The sequence below is a fragment of the Lissotriton vulgaris genome, chromosome 2_1 (assembly GCF_964263255.1).
Source record: "Lissotriton vulgaris chromosome 2_1, aLisVul1.2, whole genome shotgun sequence".
NCBI lineage: Eukaryota > Metazoa > Chordata > Amphibia > Caudata > Salamandridae > Lissotriton > Lissotriton vulgaris.
In genome coordinates, this window is record NC_141687.1 from 1,958,742,336 (window position 1) to 1,958,760,817 (window position 18,482).

General features: G+C 48.7%; 1 protein-coding gene across 1 annotated transcript in view; it reads right to left on the reverse strand.

Annotated features, from left to right (window-relative positions):
- LOC147733551 (gonadotropin-releasing hormone II receptor-like) overlaps nucleotides 1–18,160 on the reverse strand; it is a 228,688-nt gene extending 210,528 nt beyond the window's left edge. Inside the window, exon 1 of the mRNA XM_086958981.1 lies at nucleotides 17,618–18,160. Within this exon, the coding sequence (XP_086815107.1) occupies nucleotides 17,618–18,160 (543 nt within the window). The remainder of the gene's footprint in view (nucleotides 1–17,617) is intronic.
- Nucleotides 18,161–18,482: the final 322 nt, after the last annotated feature.

An 18,482-nucleotide genomic window follows, 5' to 3' on the forward strand; every position in this document is an offset into this window, starting at 1 on the left:
CAGCTTTTTACAAGCTTGTCGTACGCTATACGTGCCGGACCCGTATTCCAGAGCAGGACAGTAACCAGTGCCACAATCTGTTGAAAGTAGCGCGGTGGTACCAGGTGGGGAGTATTTTCGAGGACATAAAGGAGCCTCGGGAGGGCCATCATCTTGTATAATGCCGCCCTTCCCAGTAGGGTCAGGGGCAGGGCCGCCCAATGTTTAACATCTGCTCGCAGGCGATCTATGGGTGGCTTCAGGTTGTGAGCAAAAAAGTCTGCTTCCCCGCTTGTGATAACAATACCTAAGTATTTGAAAGAAGTCGATGCCGTAAGCAGCGGACAGTTCCCCCGTACTCTCGGCGCCGGGCCTTTCAACGTATATAAGGTGGATTTTGACCAATTTAGAGTGTAGCCCGATGTTCGCCCGTGCGTGTCACATAAGTCTAGGAGGGCTGGGATGCCGGTATCAGGCGTGGTCATGTAGATGAGCATGTCGTCCGCGTATAGCGAGACTTTGTCTTCCCACCCCTCCTCCCATTTGATTCCCGTGAACAGGGGTGTGGATCTGATCTGTATGGCCAGAGGTTCGAGCACCAGTGCGAAGAGCAGGGGGGACAGGGGGCAGCCCTGTCTAGTCCCTCTGCCCAGCGGGAAACTCGGTGAAATGTGGCCGTTGGCTACTACCTGTGCAACGGGTTTTGTATAAAGCAGTCGTACCCATGCTATGTATTTTGGCCCAAATCCCATACGCTCCAGTACCATGAAGAGATATTCCCACTCTACCAAGTCGAACGCCATTTTAGCGTCGAGAGAGAGAATCACAGCCTGCTCCGTGAGGAGGTGCGCTCGGGCCAACACTCCGTGTACTCGCCTTAGGTTCATCGCAGTGCTCCTATGAGGCATAAAGCCCGACTGATCAGGGTGGATCAAGGTGTGGAGGTGGGGCAGTAGGCGGGTAGCTAGAAGTTTGGCTAGTATCTTGGCCTCGATGTTCAATAATGATATCGGGCGATACGAGGTACATTCTGTCGGGGGTTTCCCCGGTTTGGGAATCGTTACAATCGTCGCTGTGCGTTGATCGAGCGGCAGCTCTAGTCTGTCCCTGCTCTCCAAGTACATGGCCAGTAGTGGAGCACTGAGGTCTGGGGCCATGGATTTGTACCACTCCACCGGTATCCCGTTAGGGCCCAGTGCTTTACCGGACTGCAGCGCCTGGATCGCCAGCTGGATCTCTTCCTCCGTCGGGTCTAGTTCTAGGACGTCCCTATCCTCTTGTGCGATGCTGGGGATAGTAATGTCTGCAAGAGTTGCCGTTGCCATCTGCCGTGTGACCCTACGTTCTGGTGTGTATATTGCCCGATAGTGTCGTGCTAACTCGCAAACTATTTCTTCTGGGTGTACCAGTGTCCGCCCCTCCTCCGTGTGAAGCCTTTGAATACCTCTCGTTCCACTCCCTTTCTTATCCAACCATGCCAACATATGACCCGCTTTATCACCCACATCGTAAACCCTATGGCGAGTGTTTGCTATATATCCTTTCTCAGTCGTTTTGAGGTGTGCTAGGTATTGTTGTTGTCTAATCGTGAGGGTGTGTGTCGTGGACGGGGAGGGGTCTGCCATGTGTGCAGTATTTGCTGTGTCGAGTGCAAGTTCCAGGTCTGTGAGGCCCTTCCGTGAGTCCCGTCTGTGTCCCGTAATCGTGGAAATGGCCGCCCCCCTGAGGACCGTTTTGTATGCCTCCCATAGGGTGGAAGGTGACACCACTGTGCCAGTGTTCTCCGCAAAATACTGCGTTGTCACCAGTTTTAGTTTTTTCCGAATCTTGGGGATTTTTAAAAAATTGGGGTAGATCGGGTAAATTCGGGCCTTTCTTTTCCCCCCGGTGGTAAGCGATAGGAGAATAGGAGAATGGTCTGAGATTCCCCTGGGTAGTGTGTCAACTTTGTCTACCATATCCAGTCCCAGACCCAATGCCATGAAGTAATCTATACGAGAAAGGCTATTATGTACCGCCGAGTAATAAGTGTATTGTGTGGTCTCAGTGTGCAAGTGACGCCAGATGTCCGTGAGGCCTAGTGCTTCCACAAAGTCCGACAGCGGTGCAGCATCTCGGGGTCGGGACCTAGAGGGAAAGGCGTCCTTAAGTGGATCCATGATTGCGTTAAAGTCCCCCCCAACAATCGTGTCGCCATCGGGGAGATCAAGAAGGAACTTGCCCAGTGCTGGCAGAGCCACAGAGTGTAGGGCTGGGGGAACATATACTGATATTACATTGAGAGCCTTGCCCTCCCACTGTCCATGGATCGCAGCAAATCGACCCTGGTCATCTGCCACACTGCGGGTTACAATAAAGGGGGAAGACTTTCTCACCAGTATGCCTGTTCCCCTGGAGCCAGTAGTGAAGTCTGCGTGTACCGCCATTGTGTAGCCACGTCTGTCTAGAGCTTTGCAGGTGGACCCCGTGAGGTGGGTTTCTTGTAGGAGGACTATATCTGGGTTCTGTCGTTTTATGGCCTGCAGGACTAATCCCCTCTTGATTTTGTCACCCAGGCCCCGGACATTCCATGTTAGTATGCGAAGTGGGGGAACCCCCCCGGCTGTGGAGGAGTCCACATTGGGCGCGTGATTAAGTGGCCTGGCCATTAAGCTGAAGAGGGAGTTTTGCACACAACGTGTGCAGTGGCGTAACCCATGTGTCGATCTGTGCCGCCCTGTGTTGGAGATATACAGATGTCGGGGCGATAGTGCAATGTAGGTGTGAAACGACGACTACAAACAAATTTAAACATCCCAACATGTAAACTTCAATCCCATCCCCCCTCCCTGCTACCCTGCTCCACGGACAAACTCCCGCCCGCTTCCCCAACTGTGCAGAGTGCTTTAACCCTCCCCTAGACATCTCACTTGCTCGTGGGGTTGGTGAGTCTCCTTTGGGCACCGCCTGTGCCCACCCTACTCAGCCGCGTCCGAATCACGGCACCCGCGGCCCACACAGTCCCAAAACAATATTGTTCAGTTTCACACTGGAGCCACTTGTCCAGAGTCTAGCGGGTCTCTCTCAAGATCCGATTCTATTTCTTCCTCGCCTCCCTGATGCGGCGGAAGGGAGGACTGACTGGGTGTTGGCCTTTCAGTACGGTGACGTGGTCGGTCTCGCTGTGAGCGGTGTCGCTGTCCCGTCGGTCTCCAGCCCTCCAGCCATTCTTGAGCCACCTCTGGTGTGTCAAAGAACCAAGTCTTTCCCTCGGCCACTATCCGTAATTTAGCAGGGAACATCATGGAGTACGGCAATTCTCTGTCTCGTAGTGCCTTTTTGACCTCCGTGAAGGATTTGCGTCGCCTGGCCACCTCCGCCGTGTAGTCTGGAAAAAACGCTAGAGTCGCATTTTGGATCCGTACTGGTGGCGAGTTTCTTGCCGCTTGTAGAATTGCGTCTCTGTCTCTGAAATTAAAGAGCCGGGCCAGTACCGGTCTTGGTGTTGCCCCGGTCTTGGGCGGACCTCCCGGGACTCTGTGAGCTCTCTCTACCGAGAAGAATTGAGATAGGCCTTTGGGCTGGAGTTTGCTTTTGATGAGGTCTTCTACATAGAGGTCCATGGCCCCTTTCCCTTCCGTCTCAGGAAGTCCAAGGATACGTACGTTGTTTCGTCTTGAACGCCCTTCCTGGTCGTCCAGCTTGTCGTGGAGGAGCTTGGTCACTTTCTGCATCCTTTCCATTGCCACTTGTAGCTCCGAGGTGTCCTCCACGAGCGATTTTGTGACCACTTCTACCTGCGAGACCCTTTCCGCCATTTTGTGAAAGTCCGCTCGCAGCAGGGAGACATCCGAGGAGATGGCGCCCACCGTCGTTTTCACCTCTGAGAGCGTTCTCATGATGTCTTCCAGCGTTATTTTTGTCGTTTTTTCTGCTTCTTGGGCGTTCCCTGTGGAGGATCGCCCAGTATTCTGTTGTTGACCCTGGTGTCCATAGGCGAATTTGTCCAATTTAGCTTGCGTGGACCCACTCCTGAGGCCTTTGCCCGCCATGGTGCTGGGGCCTATGAAATCCCGTGATAGGCCCTGCGGGACCGTGACCTGCGCTCCGTCCGAAGTCGCCGTTAGTGGGTGTTAGCCAGAGAAGTGTAGTCTGGTAGGTGGCGGATGGAGTGGCCCCCTCCGGTGTCCGCGGAAGCCTCCCTGCGTGTCAGCGCGGGTGTCTGTGAGTCACTGGGCTACTCTGAGTTGCTGCCCCCGATGCCCTCTTTCAGGGCTGGAATGGCTCCTTTGCTCCTCACCCCCCCGCAACAGCTGACAGTGTTGGTTCTGGGCCCGGGCAGCCGCCCCCCCGCTCACCGAGTTCCTGCCTCTGTGTCGGTGTTGCCGGTAGTATGCGGGTCCTAAGGGTCCCCTCTGAGGTTCACAAATGCTGCTGGTATGGCGCCTACCCCCTGGGGCACCGACGTTGCCTTCCTCAAGACTGGGGCGATAGTGTTGGCCTCCCCGATGGTGCCCCGTGGTGCTCCGCCGTCCGCTAGGCTCTCGCGCTGAGGGGGGTGTCTGTACCGCTTCGCGCGGCCGAGATTGGGGTCCCACTGACCTTGGTGCTGCTCCGGTCCCGCTTGGTGATCGCGGTAGTCCTCGTGCCACTGGATGACGCCGGGGGTGTCAGGCTTGCTCCGGGTTCCGGGCAGGTACCGGGGTGCTTCCACTTTCCACAGCCGGCCCGGCCTCACTTCCGCCGGGGCCTGGATGTCACTCGAGACCGGTGCTGTTCCTCCGGTCCTAGGCCCTGATTTGTCGCACGACGTAGATCAGGCTCCGGTGCGCCGATTCCCTCACAAATTGGACCGGTGACACCGCTTGGGTCCCGGACCCGAACGCCGCCGCTTCAGGCGTGCTAGGTGTCGGATTAGTATGTCGGATTTATCAGAAGGCTGCAGTGCCCTCGGGAGCTCTCACTCTAGGCGTCCGCCATGCTTGGCTGCTAGCCACGCCCCCCCCTGGGTGTCTAGTTTTAAAAAATGAATAGGTTTGCTAGGTTTTCTTGGGGGCAGGCAGAGCTAGGGTTCAAAATCTACAGCTAGGCACTTTGCAAAAAAAGGCTCAGCTTTTAACGTGAAAATGTGGTGGGTCCATGTTGGAATTTGGTCCGTTTCCTGTTGCGGGCACTAGGCACAACCACAGCAGTGAGGTACCATTTTCATCAGAAGACTTTTGGAAATGCGGAGTAGGTGGAATTTTATGGATACACGCAGATTCCAGAACTTTCAATCAAAGAAATGTCAGGAAAATTTATTTTTTCAAAATGTTTGAGGTTTGCAGGGGATTCTGGGTAACAGAACCTGGTGGGAGCAACACAATTAACCCCCTCCTGGATTTCCCTGGGTGTCTAGTTTTAAAAAATGTATAGGTTTGCTAGATTTCCCTAGATGCCGGCAGAGCTAGGGTTCAAAATCCACAGCTAGGTACTTTGCGAAAAAAGGGTCAGTTTTCACTGTAAAAATGTGGTGTGTCTCTGTTGCATTTTGAGACCTTTCCTGTCACGGGCACTAGGCCTACCCACACAAGTGATGAATCATTTGTATCAGAAGACTTTAGGGAATGCAGGTTGGATGGAATTGTGTGGACCCACACAGATTCCAGAACTTTCGATCACAGAAAGGTGAGGAAAATAGTTTTTCTTTACAAAGTTTCAGGTTTGCAAAGGATTCAGGGTAACAAAACCTGGTGAGAGTCACACAAGTCACCCCCTCCTGGATTTTTCTGGGTGTCTAGTTCTCAAAAATGTATAGGTTTGCTAGGTTTCCCTAGGTGCCGGCAGAGCTAGTGTCAAGCCCGCCCTGGTGTCAACCCGCTGTTCCCCACTGCCAGGAATAAGACTCAAAGAATTTCCGTGGTATTACCGTTCCTGGGAGTGCAGAAATTCATTGAGGCGAGAACGGCATACCCGGCAGGTCAAGGCAGCGCTGTGCCGCTTTAGCGCAAGGTTAGCGTTCTAGTCTTTCACAATGCGGGCGGCCATTTCGTGCGCTCCATCCCTGAGTACTGCGCACTTCAACCGTCATACTGAAGCGAGCGGCAGCATTCCGGAGAGTCTCCTCAGATTCTCATTTTGGTTGTCGTTCCTCAGAACTTTGTCCTTCCGAAGAGGATTCGTTTTGGACAGCTCCTCGCATCCTGTTTTTTGGTCTTTCCGAATTCACAGCTTTTGCCTTGTTTTGACCTCCGCTACAGTAGTTGTGAGGTAAGCCGCTACGGACTGCTCCTAGCGGAAGATCCTTCAGCGTTGGTTGGTCCCTCGATCAAGTTCGTCTTGTACTTCAAACTGATATTGCTAATTTGGAATTGGACACTTGTCGGAACTGTTTGCTTCGTCAATTCCTGTTAGCAAGGGTTCCAGTTCTGTTCCTTCAGCTTCCAGTCAGCAGCCAATTTGTGAACTCTGTGTCTAGAGTCATTGGAGACTTAGTTGTTCATTTCTCTCGAGCTTCAACCGAACCTACAAAGACATAAGAATTATTCTGTCAGACCTAATTGGGATGTTCAAAGCCATCAAGTGTTTCCACTTCATCCTTGAACTGTATCCAGTCGGAGAAGTGTTTAGGGGTTATAATATATGCGCATATAGGTTATGCCCTTACTCACACACACACCAAGCAAGGTCTTAGCATCAGCAGAATACGACGCCGTTACCATTGTCATCCGAGCGTCCTAGGAGAGCAGCTCAACCCACACTCTTATCAGGTACAACTCGGAACTGTGATATCACAAAAGTGTAAAGTTGCTTGAACAGTGCTGTGAATGTAATTCCACTCCTTGAAGGGACGTATTAATTTGTGGTTACTTTTGCAGGTGTCCTCAATTCCATCAAGCCTAGACGACACCAGGGTGTGGCAGCCTCTCTTGTTTGTTATCCACTTCCCCTTTCCCTTTCGTTCCTGGGCTCAGAGATCTCTGGGTGCAGGGGCAATTGGGAGTTGGGAACTTATCTTCTGAAGACCCTCGTTGATCGCCCCCACAGACCATAGGAGTTCAGGTTAGTCCTCTTGACAGATTGAAGTGCCAATAGACACGTTGTGCCTTCTGTCTGGGCGAGATGACTGAGGGTTGGGATATGAAGGCCTTGACCTCAGTGCTAGAGGGAATGCAAAAACAGTTGAGCGACACTCAGGAGGAGATTAAGAAATCCAATCAAGAGACTAGTCATCTACGGCAAAGATTAGATGAGTTAGCTACTAGTACCAACCCCAGTTTTGAAAGATCGAAGTTTCAGAGTTTTGCTTCCCCCTCATCTTCCTCAGAGTTAACAACCCAAGTGGTACATGCCATGTCACCCACTATTCCATTAGCTCCTCCAGAGAGGTTTCAAGGGGACCCACATAAGGCCCAAATTTTTCTGACACAATGCTCGTTGCATTTTTTGTGCAAACCCATTTTGTTTAAGGAAGACCAGTCAAAGGTGGCTTTTGTTCTGTCTTATCTGAGTGGAGATGCAGCAGCGTGGTCTCTACCCTTGGTCTCTGCTAATGATCCGGTACTCTACAAGTTTGAAGATTTCAAAGCAGAATTCTTACGCATTTTCGATAGGAGGACCATTTCACAGGCCACCGACAACGAATTGTTGGATCTCAGACAGGGCAATAAGGAGTTAGTTGCTTATATTGCACAATTTAATCAGCTCATCGTAGAAACCAGTTGGCCTGCGGCCAAGAGAGCAGCTATTTTTTACAGAGGACTTAAAGATGAGCTCAAGGATGGTTTAGCTCAAATTCCTAAGAGACCCACAGATTTGTCGGAGTTGATCGACTTAGTTTTACACATCGACCAGCGCCAGTCTGAGAGGCGGAGTGAGAGACGCAAGGATTTCCGATCAGCCCCGCCAAGGTTGGACCGAGCTCGAACTGAGGCCAGTAAGAGCCTTGAAGGCACCCAGGCCGAGGAACCAATGCAAATCGGCTCAGTACGAGGCCCTCTCAGTATGGAAGAACGAGAGAAGCGTCGGGCGGGAAAACTGTGTATGTATTGTGGTTTACCGGGCCATTTTGTTCGTGAGTGCCCGAAGAGACTGAAGAAGTCTACGACGGTAAAAGATCGGCTCCACCAGTAGACGGGGTTGCCCTGGTGGAAGCGACACAAGAGTCGGCCCCAAAATCGCAGTCTTTGGCAAATACCTTACAATGTGCAGCACCACATCTTATCTTGTCCAGTAGGATTCAGTTTGGAGAAAATGTTCATCAGCATGTCTCAATTATGATCGATTCTGGAGCCACTGGGAATTTTTGCGATATTCAATTTGCTAAATCTCTGGGAATTCGATTTGAGAAGAAATTAAAGCCTGAGTTGGTGCGAGCAGTTGACGGAACTAACCTGTCTTCAGGACCCATCGTAGCAGATACAGAGACCATTACCGTATTCGGTCCAGGGAGCCATCGGAGTTTGGTGCGATTTAATTTGATTGATGCCCCGCAGTTTCAGCTCATCCTTGGTCTGCCTTGGCTCACCGAACATAATCCTAAGATCGATTGGGCCAAGCGTACATTGGAGATGTCATCGGAATATTGTCTAGAACACTGTAAGGCATCCTCTCCGGGGGAACTTCAGCAGTCCCTGTCCTCTAGTCTGGCGGGTCAAGTCCAAACAATTTGTTCTCTGGAGATACCTGAGATTCCGGAAGAATATCAAGACTTGAAGGAGGTGTTCAATGAACAGGAGGCACAGAAGTTACCTCCTCATCGTGTTTACGACTGTCGCATAGAATTGGAGCCTGGAGCAGCACTTCCGTGCAGTCGCATTTATGCCCTTTCAGAACCGGAGAACGAACACCTCAAGGAATACATTGAGCGGCATTTGGCCAATGGATTCATACGACCATCCCAGTCCCCGGTGTCGTCTCCGCTCTTTTTCATTCCTAAGAAGGATGGATCTCTGCGGACCTGCATTGACTATAGAGCACTCAATTTGGTCACAAAGAAAAATCGCTATCCTTTGCCCCTCATTTCGGAGCTCTTGGACCAGGTCAAGGAAGCATGTATTTACACAAAACTCGATCTCCGAGGAGCTTACCATTTGGTTCGCATGGCAGAAGGAGAAGAATGGAAGACAGCATTCCGCACCCGGCTGGGCCTATTTGAATATCAAGTGATGCCCTTCGGGCTCTGTAATGCACCGGCTGCGTTCCAACACTTTGTGAATGATATCCTTCGGGAATATTTGGATCGCTTCGCAGTCGTGTACATTGACGACATTTTGATTTTTTCTAACAGCCGAGAAGAACATGTCACCCATGTGCGAGCCATTCTGAACAGATTACTCGAAAATCAGTTGTTTGTGAAACTTGAGAAGTGTGTCTTCCACTCATCCAAGGTAGAGTTCCTGGGATTCATTCTGTCTCCGGAAGGAGTGTTCATGGATGACACCAAATTGCAAGCCATCAAGGGTTGGCCAGCTCCTCGATCCGTCAAGGAGATACAAAGTTTCCTTGGATTTGCAAATTTCTACAGACGGTTCATCCATGATTTTTCCAGCAAGGTTAGCCCAATCACTAAACTGTTACGGAAGAACGAAAAATTTGTGTGGGACTCAGCGACTGAAGAGGCCTTTCAATCTTTGAAGGAGGCATTCACCACCGCACCGATCCTTCAGCATCCTGATTTAAATGTTCCATTCTTCGTGGAGGCAGATGCCTCGAATCTGGCCATTGGAGGGATTTTATCCCAGCGACACAAGAACACGGGTCAGCTCCATCCTGTAGCTTACCATTCGCGAAAACTCACTCCTGCTGAGATTAACTATTCGATTGCTGATAAGGAGTTATTAGCAGTGAAGGATACCTTCCAGGTTTGGCGACATTACCTTTTGGGAGCCAAGCATCCCATTACAGTATTCACAGACCACAGAAATCTCCAGTTTTTGAAGTCAGCTCGAACTTTGACTCCGCGACAATTAAGATGGTCTTTATTCTTTGCAGACTATGACTTTGTCCTAACCTATAAGCCTGGAGCTGCAAATGCGAAAGCAGACGCCTTGTCTCGGTTGGAGTTTGGAAGTGAGGCTGAGCATCAGGAAAAAGGTTTTGTTATTCCCACCGAGAAAATCGTGGCCACCGCAGTTGAAGACGACCTGGAAAACAAGATTCGGGTGGAATTTTCACAGCAGAAGTTTGAAGGTTGGGTGAAAGGAGGTCCTGATCGTGAAGTCAAAGAAGGGAAGCCTTACCAGTCAGGGAAGATGTTCGTTCCCAGTGAAGATCTTCGAGTCCGGATAATTAAGCAATGTCATGACCATCAGTTAGCCGGCCATAAGGGAGTAGCGAAGACGTCGGAGTTGATCAAGAGAGAATTCATTTGGCCCGGCATGGAAGCTCAGGTAAGACAGTTCATAGCCACTTGTGAGCAATGTGTCAAAGGCAAAGTCATGAGACAACTTCCACAAGGTCTGCTCCAACCCCTCCCTGTGGCCCCTTCTCCTTGGCATACCATCTCCATGGATTTTATTGTTGATCTCCCCTCCAGTCAAGGTAGCACTACTATTTGGGTGGTGGTAGATCAGTTTTCCAAGATGAGTCATTTCATTCCGTTAAAATCCCTACCAACAGCTCCTCAACTAGCAGAGTTGTTTGTCCAACATGTGGTCAGGTTACATGGGATTCCCAAGGTGGTGATCTCGGACCGTGGACCTCAATTTGTGTCCCGTTTTTGGAGATCTTTTTTAAAAGGAATGGGGGTGGATTCTCGCCTGTCCACCAGTTTCCATCCGGAAACGGATGGACAGACTGAGCGGGTGAACCAAGATTTGGAGCAATACCTCCGTTTGTACCTTATGGATCGGGAAGGCGACTGGCCCTCCTTACTCAGTACTGCGGAATTTGCGTACAATAATTCTGTCCATTCTGCCACAGGTTTCTCCCCGTTCTTTTTGAACTCCGGTAGGCATCCAAACATGAGGGTAGGAAAAGCTGATGTTGAGGTCCCAGCGGCTCAAGAGGTACTATCGAACTTACAACAAGCTTATCAGAAGGCCTTTGCTAATCTTTCCAAAGCTAAAGCTAATTATAAAAGGTCAGCAGATCGTAAAAGAAGGGACAGTCCTCAGTTTAAAGCGGGAGAGTTGGTTTGGGTCTCTACCAAACACATGAGGCTTGGGGGGACTAAGAAGTTCCAACCGAGGTTTGTAGGCCCTTTCCCGGTGATCAAGATGATAAACCCTGTTAGTGTTAGAGTCTCCCTTCCCAGCTCGATGAAAATCCATCCCACTTTTCATGTTTCCTTGGTCAAGAAAAGTCCGCCCCAACTAAGGCGGGAAACCCCTCCAGCACCCATTTCAATCCAGTCTTCTGAAGAGTTTGAGGTCAAAAGAATCCTTGATTCCAAGATTAAGAGGGGAAAGTTGTTCTACTTAGTAGATTGGAAAGGCTATGGTCCTGAGGAGAGGTCTTGGGAGCCCAGTGATAACGTGCATGCTCCCAGATTAGTGACAGCTTTCCACAAGACGTTCCCGTTGAAACCTGGAAGGGGGGTTTTGGTGGGGGGTACTGTCAAGCCCGCCCTGGTGTCAACCCGCTGTTCCCCACTGCCAGGAATAAGACTCAAAGAATTTCCGTGGTATTACCGTTCCTGGGAGTGCAGAAATTCATTGAGGCGAGAACGGCATACCCGGCAGGTCAAGGCAGCGCTGTGCCGCTTTAGCGCAAGGTTAGCGTTCTAGTCTTTCACAATGCGGGCGGCCATTTCGTGCGCTCCATCCCTGAGTACTGCGCACTTCAACCGTCATACTGAAGCGAGCGGCAGCATTCCGGAGAGTCTCCTCAGATTCTCATTTTGGTTGTCGTTCCTCAGAACTTTGTCCTTCCGAAGAGGATTCGTTTTGGACAGCTCCTCGCATCCTGTTTTTTGGTCTTTCCGAATTCACAGCTTTTGCCTTGTTTTGACCTCCGCTACAGTAGTTGTGAGGTAAGCCGCTACGGACTGCTCCTAGCGGAAGATCCTTCAGCGTTGGTTGGTCCCTCGATCAAGTTCGTCTTGTACTTCAAACTGATATTGCTAATTTGGAATTGGACACTTGTCGGAACTGTTTGCTTCGTCAATTCCTGTTAGCAAGGGTTCCAGTTCTGTTCCTTCAGCTTCCAGTCAGCAGCCAATTTGTGAACTCTGTGTCTAGAGTCATTGGAGACTTAGTTGTTCATTTCTCTCGAGCTTCAACCGAACCTACAAAGACATAAGAATTATTCTGTCAGACCTAATTGGGATGTTCAAAGCCATCAAGTGTTTCCACTTCATCCTTGAACTGTATCCAGTCGGAGAAGTGTTTAGGGGTTATAATATATGCGCATATAGGTTATGCCCTTACTCACACACACACCAAGCAAGGTCTTAGCATCAGCAGAATACGACGCCGTTACCATTGTCATCCGAGCGTCCTAGGAGAGCAGCTCAACCCACACTCTTATCAGGTACAACTCGGAACTGTGATATCACAAAAGTGTAAAGTTGCTTGAACAGTGCTGTGAATGTAATTCCACTCCTTGAAGGGACGTATTAATTTGTGGTTACTTTTGCAGGTGTCCTCAATTCCATCAAGCCTAGACGACACCAGGGTGTGGCAGCCTCTCTTGTTTGTTATCCACTTCCCCTTTCCCTTTCGTTCCTGGGCTCAGAGATCTCTGGGTGCAGGGGCAATTGGGAGTTGGGAACTTATCTTCTGAAGACCCTCGTTGATCGCCCCCACAGACCATAGGAGTTCAGGTTAGTCCTCTTGACAGCTAGGGTTCAAAATCCACAGCTAGTTACTTTGCGAAAAAAGGGGCAGTTTTCACTGTAAAAATGTGGTGTGTCTCTGCTGCGTTTGGGACGTTTCCTGTCACGGGCACCAGGCCTACCCACACAAGTGAAGTATCATTTGTATCAGAAGACTTTAAGAAATGCGGGTTGGATGGAATTTTGTGGACCCACTCAGATTCCAGAACTTTCCATCACAGAAAGTTTAGGAAAATAGTTTTTTTTACAAGGTTTGAGGCTTGCAATGGATTCTAGGTAACAGAACCTGGTGAGAACCAGACAAGTCACCCCATCCTGAATTCCCCTGGGTGTCTAGGTTTTAAAAATGTATAGGTTTGCTAGGTTTCTCTAGGTGCGGCTGAGCTAGAGTTCAAAATCCACAGCTATACACTGTGTAAAAAAGGGACTGTTTTCAATGTAAAAATGTGGTGTGTCCACGTTGCATTTTTGGCTGTTTCCTGTCTCGGGCCTACCCACACAAGCGAGGTACCATTTTTATTGGGAGACTTAGGAGAACACAGAATTGTAGAGCAACTGTTATTACCTATTGACTTTCTATGCGTTTCTGCCTTCCTAATGTAAAAATATGTGTAAAAAAAGTAACTTTGAAAAATGTCCTACAATTCACAGGCTAGTAACCACAATTTTGGAGATGTGCAATTAGTTACTGTTTTTAAACTCTATATTTTTTTCCCATCTCGGAAATACATAGGTGTCTTTGATACCTATTTTTCACTCTTTATATTTTAAAAAATTAATTACTATGTACCCGGCACAAAATGAAACACCACTTCAAGGCGCTGCTCAGTTATTAGCTCTGGATTCCTCTGTTTCTTGGTGAACCTACAAGTCCTATATATCCCCACAACAGGAGGGTCCAGAACATGTAACAATATATTGCTTTTAAACATCTGTCATACTTAGAAGAAGTTACAGGTGAAAACGCTGGCATAAAGGGCTGTTTTTTTCAACTCATTTTCAATTTCAGCCCGAACATGAGCTACTATCATTTAAAATTCTCGCAGAGAATTTTATCATACTAGCAGGCGCAGTTGTCTACAATCCACCAGGACAACAAACCAGCGTCAGCGCCAAACTTCTGAACCAACTGCTCCCTTTGTGCCTAAAACACAAAAACGACATGGTCATTGGGGACTTTAATGTCCATTACGAAAATACCAATGCCCCTGGATCGACACAACTCAAGTATGACATGGAAATCCTGCAACTCAAGCAGCTGGTCGAGGGCCCTACGCACATAGCAGGGCACACCCTGGATCTCCTTTTTACTAACATCGAGTCGACCATCTTCAAGGAAATCCTCCCCCTGTCCTGGTCCGATCACTTCATGCTTTCATTCTCTTTTAAACTTCCCGGCAAATCTGTAAAGACCAGACCCACCCCCCTCACCTCCAACAGAGCCTGGAGACTAATCAACGACTCCAATTTCCAAAATCACTTTCGTGAAATAGATATCTCCTTACCAGACGATTCATCTATTTGTAACAACGTCGTTCGGCTAGAAACCGGAATCCGCCAAACGTTGGACAAACTAGCACCCCTGCGGGAAGTCAGGAAAAAAACATCCACCAATGAAAAATGGTACACCCCCATCCTCAAGAGCCTTAAAAGGGAATGTCAAAAAACAGAACACCAATGGAGACAAACTAAAGACTCCGAAACCAGAGCTAACTATATCACCAAGAGGAGACAATACATCCTTGCCATTCGAGATGCAAAAAAAGCATTTTTCACGCAACAAATTCACGAAAACCACAACTCCGCAAAAGAGTTGTTCAAAATCGTAAAAGAGCTTAGCAATCCATCCAGTACTTCACAAACCCTCACCCCCTCAACAGAAGCATGCGAACGGATTAGCACCTTCTTTTCCCAAAAAATTAACAAAATTTACTCTACCTTTACCCCCTCCCATCCCACTACCCCTTACGACAACTCTGACGTATACTAGCCTACATCCGACAAAGACAACGCCCATCTATACGTAGGCAACTCCCCACGTCTAACCAACTTCCAACCACTCTCCGAAGAGGAGGTGTTAGCAGTTCTTAAAGCAATCAAATCCGGCTCTCCTGCAGACCCCTGCCCGCACTTTGTGTTCTCAGAAATCGCACCAACACTCTGCCCCCTCATTACCAAACTTTTTAATCAGTCCCTCGCCTCCGCGTCCTTTCCAGACTCCTGGAAACACGCATCTGTAACCCCCCTCCTGAAGAAAGCCGGATCCGACATCCTTAACCCAGAGAACTACAGGCCAATCTCCCAGCTCCCTTATTTCTCCAAGGCTTTGGAGAAAATGGTCAACTCACAACTGTCCAAATACTTGGAGGACAACTCGCTTCTGGACCCCACCCAAACCGGCTTTAGATCTAACAACAGCACCGAAGCTACGTTGCTGGCAGTGTCGGACAGTGTCAGATGCATCACTGATCAAGGGGGATCTGTGGCTCTGATACTGCTAGACCTGTCAGCAGCGTTTGACACGGTGTCGCACAAATGCCTATTAAACATCCTCCAGAGCAAAGGAGTACAAGCCACAGCGTTAAAATGGATTAAATCATTCCTAAGCAACCGCACCCAAGCAGTGCACATGGACCAATTCCATTCAAAACCCCGTCCCATCGGCTGTGGGGTCCCACAAGGGGCCTCACTAAGCCCCACTCTCTTTAATGTCTACGTTTCATCTCTGGCTGACATTGGAAGAAAGTGGGGCATCAGCATATGTTCATATGCCGACGATACACAGCTGATGGTGACTATGGACGAAAGATCGGAAACAACCAAAAAAAAACTAAACAGTTGCCTCTCCGAAATGGCAGACTGGATGCGCAACCACTGCCTTAAACTCAATGCCGGAAAATCTGAAATATTACTGTTCGGAGGAGCCAAACTATCATGGAATGATACGTGGTGGCCACCGTCACTGGGAACAGCCCCCACCCCGAAACAGTACGCCAGAAACCTTGGCATCATGATGGACGACGCACTGTCCATGAAAGACCACGTATGTATACTCTGGGGCAAAGGATTTGCAATTTTGAAACTCCTAGCTAAAATCTTCTCTTGGATCCCACTGGACTGTCGGCGTACAATTACCCAGGCCCTCCTGGTTAGCCGCTTGGACTATGGCAATGCCTTATTCGAAGGGATGAACGAGCAGCTGTTCTCCCGCTTACAGGTCCTTCAAAACCAGGCAGCCAAACTGGTATGCAACAAAGGCAAACGAGATTCGGCATCAGCATGCCTGAAAAAACTCCACTGGCTACCAATGCGTCAGGGAGCCACCTTCAAACTACTTTGTCACGCGCACAAAGCCCTCCACAAAACAGGCCCTACAATCCTGCAAGGGAAAATCGAATTTTATATTCCAAACAGGAACCTAAGATCCAACAACTCAGCCCTAGCAAAACCCAAGCGCATCTACAAAACGAGGACAGGTGGACGAGCCTTTTCACACCTGGCGGCCAAACGATGGAACGAGTTACCTATGGATCTTAGACACACTACAAACCTCCTTCAATTCCGGCAAAAACTCAAAACCCACCTTTTCCCAAAAAACTAACTCCCCCCGCATAATCTCAGTAGTCCCCTTTTTCTTTTAGCGCCGTGATATCCTATGGGATGAGTGTCGCGCTCTATAAATACCAGAAATAAATAAATACATTTTCCTAATTTTCAACTGTTAGTTTCTATTACAAAAAAAACTTTGAAGGATCTACAGAAATGACCCCTTGCTGAATTTAGAATGTTGTCTACTTTTTTAGAAATGTATAGCTTTCCAGGATCCATTATTGCTTTCGCACCCATTTCTACCACTAACTGGAAGGATGTTGACAGCACAAAAAGGTAAAAAGTCCCAGTAAAATGCCAAAACTTTGTAAAACATTTTGGTTTTCTGACAAAAGTCTGCTTGTCCCTGAAAGCTGAGAAGATGATGATTTCAGCACCACAGCCCCTTTGTTGATACCATTTGTAGGAGGAAACCCAGATGCTTTATTCTGCAGGACAAAGGGATTGGAGTTTGATGAAAATAAAGAAAAGAACTACAAAAGCCCCACTGATAATCTTTTTGGATTTTTTGTGATATTTACAAAACTGAAACTTTGAATTGTGCATGCGTGCTCCAAAAACTATTATTACAGAAGAGGGCACAGATTTTTGTGCATCTACTTCTATAATACAGATATCACAAATGTACATACAGGGCAGGTGCTATTTTAAAGGGAAGTGTTGTCATTTGCCTAGCCCCATGATAGAGAGGGAATCACTTTGTTTCTGTGCCTGCACTGCATTATGGACGAGAGCACCCAGACAAATATTCCATCAATCAATCAATCAATCATAACACTTGTATAGCGCGCTACTCACCCGGCAGGGTCTCAAGGCGCTTGGGGAAGGGGCCTGCTATTGCTCGAACAGCTAGGTCTTGAGTTGTCTCCTGAAGGAGATGCACTAACGTAGTGCCACAAAGAGGTAGTACAGAGTCAGTCTGCCCCTTTGAATGGGTGAACGGGGGTCTCATGCATCACCCAGACATCCTACTGCAGGGAGGCGCAGTCACTCATTGCACACGCCAGCTGGGGGATGTATATCCCATCTTTGAAATGTGGGCAGGTCCTGCCTGCAGAGAGAACGGCGGAACATCTGCTTCAAACAGCAGGTCCTATTTCAATAATGCGCTGCCCTAAGGGCCCACTTTCTCTTAATAGGTCACACTTTCCCTGTTTTGCACAGCTCACCTATTTAAAGGTGAGCCAAGATGCAAACAGGGACTGAGTCCTGTCTATAACACGGACCAAGGATCACAAATACATTCAGAAATGCACACTAACGCATTTTATATATAAAAAAGGATCTCATTACCTGAGGCATGGACAGCAGAGCACTCATCAGCCAGGCCACACACAACATGATCTTGTTCTTCTTCTTCGCATCACTGATAGCAAGTGGATTGAGGATGGCGGATTGCCGGTCAATGCTGATCACCACAGTGACAAATGCACACGAGTACATTGAGAGAAGCTTCAGAAACATCAGGAAGCGGCAAGCCAAGTCCCCTGCCTGCCACTGCAAGGTTATGTTCCAGACAGCATCCAGTGGCATGACCACGAAGGTCACCAGTAAGTCAGCTGCGGTCAGATTCAGGATCAGAATCCTCACATGAGACCTCTTCTTCCGGCTGGTGCGGGCAGCAGCCCACAGCACAGCTAGATTGCAGAAAGCTGAGACAACAAAGATGGCAAACGTGATTATTACACGTGCCTTGGCAGCCGATGTGAATGTGGGCAGCTGAAAGCTGCTGCGGCTTCTGTTCTTCAAGAAATCCTCGGGGTCCAGCACACATGTGCTGTTCAACAGAAGGAGGCTGGAGCAGTACATGACGTCTAGAACGTGCGTGTTGTTCATCTCTGAAGAGTAGGAGGAAATCTACTATTTACATCGAGTTGTTTAAGTGGAAAAGGCCATAAAGACCATTCAGGTGAAAGCATATGCCATCGTTCCAAGACTGTAAAGAGAGCAAAGATACACCAGTTATAAAACAAAACATGACATCCATGTACATCACAAACATCAAAATGTGTCTTCACAGATTAAATGTATGCCAAACTTGTACAATGTGTCTACATTTTCCAAGAAGTTACAGGCAAAGCTTTTAGTTCTGCAACATCTACTGTGCTAGTATTGATGCGCTCCATTTCAATCAAAACTATTCATAATGAAGGACAAC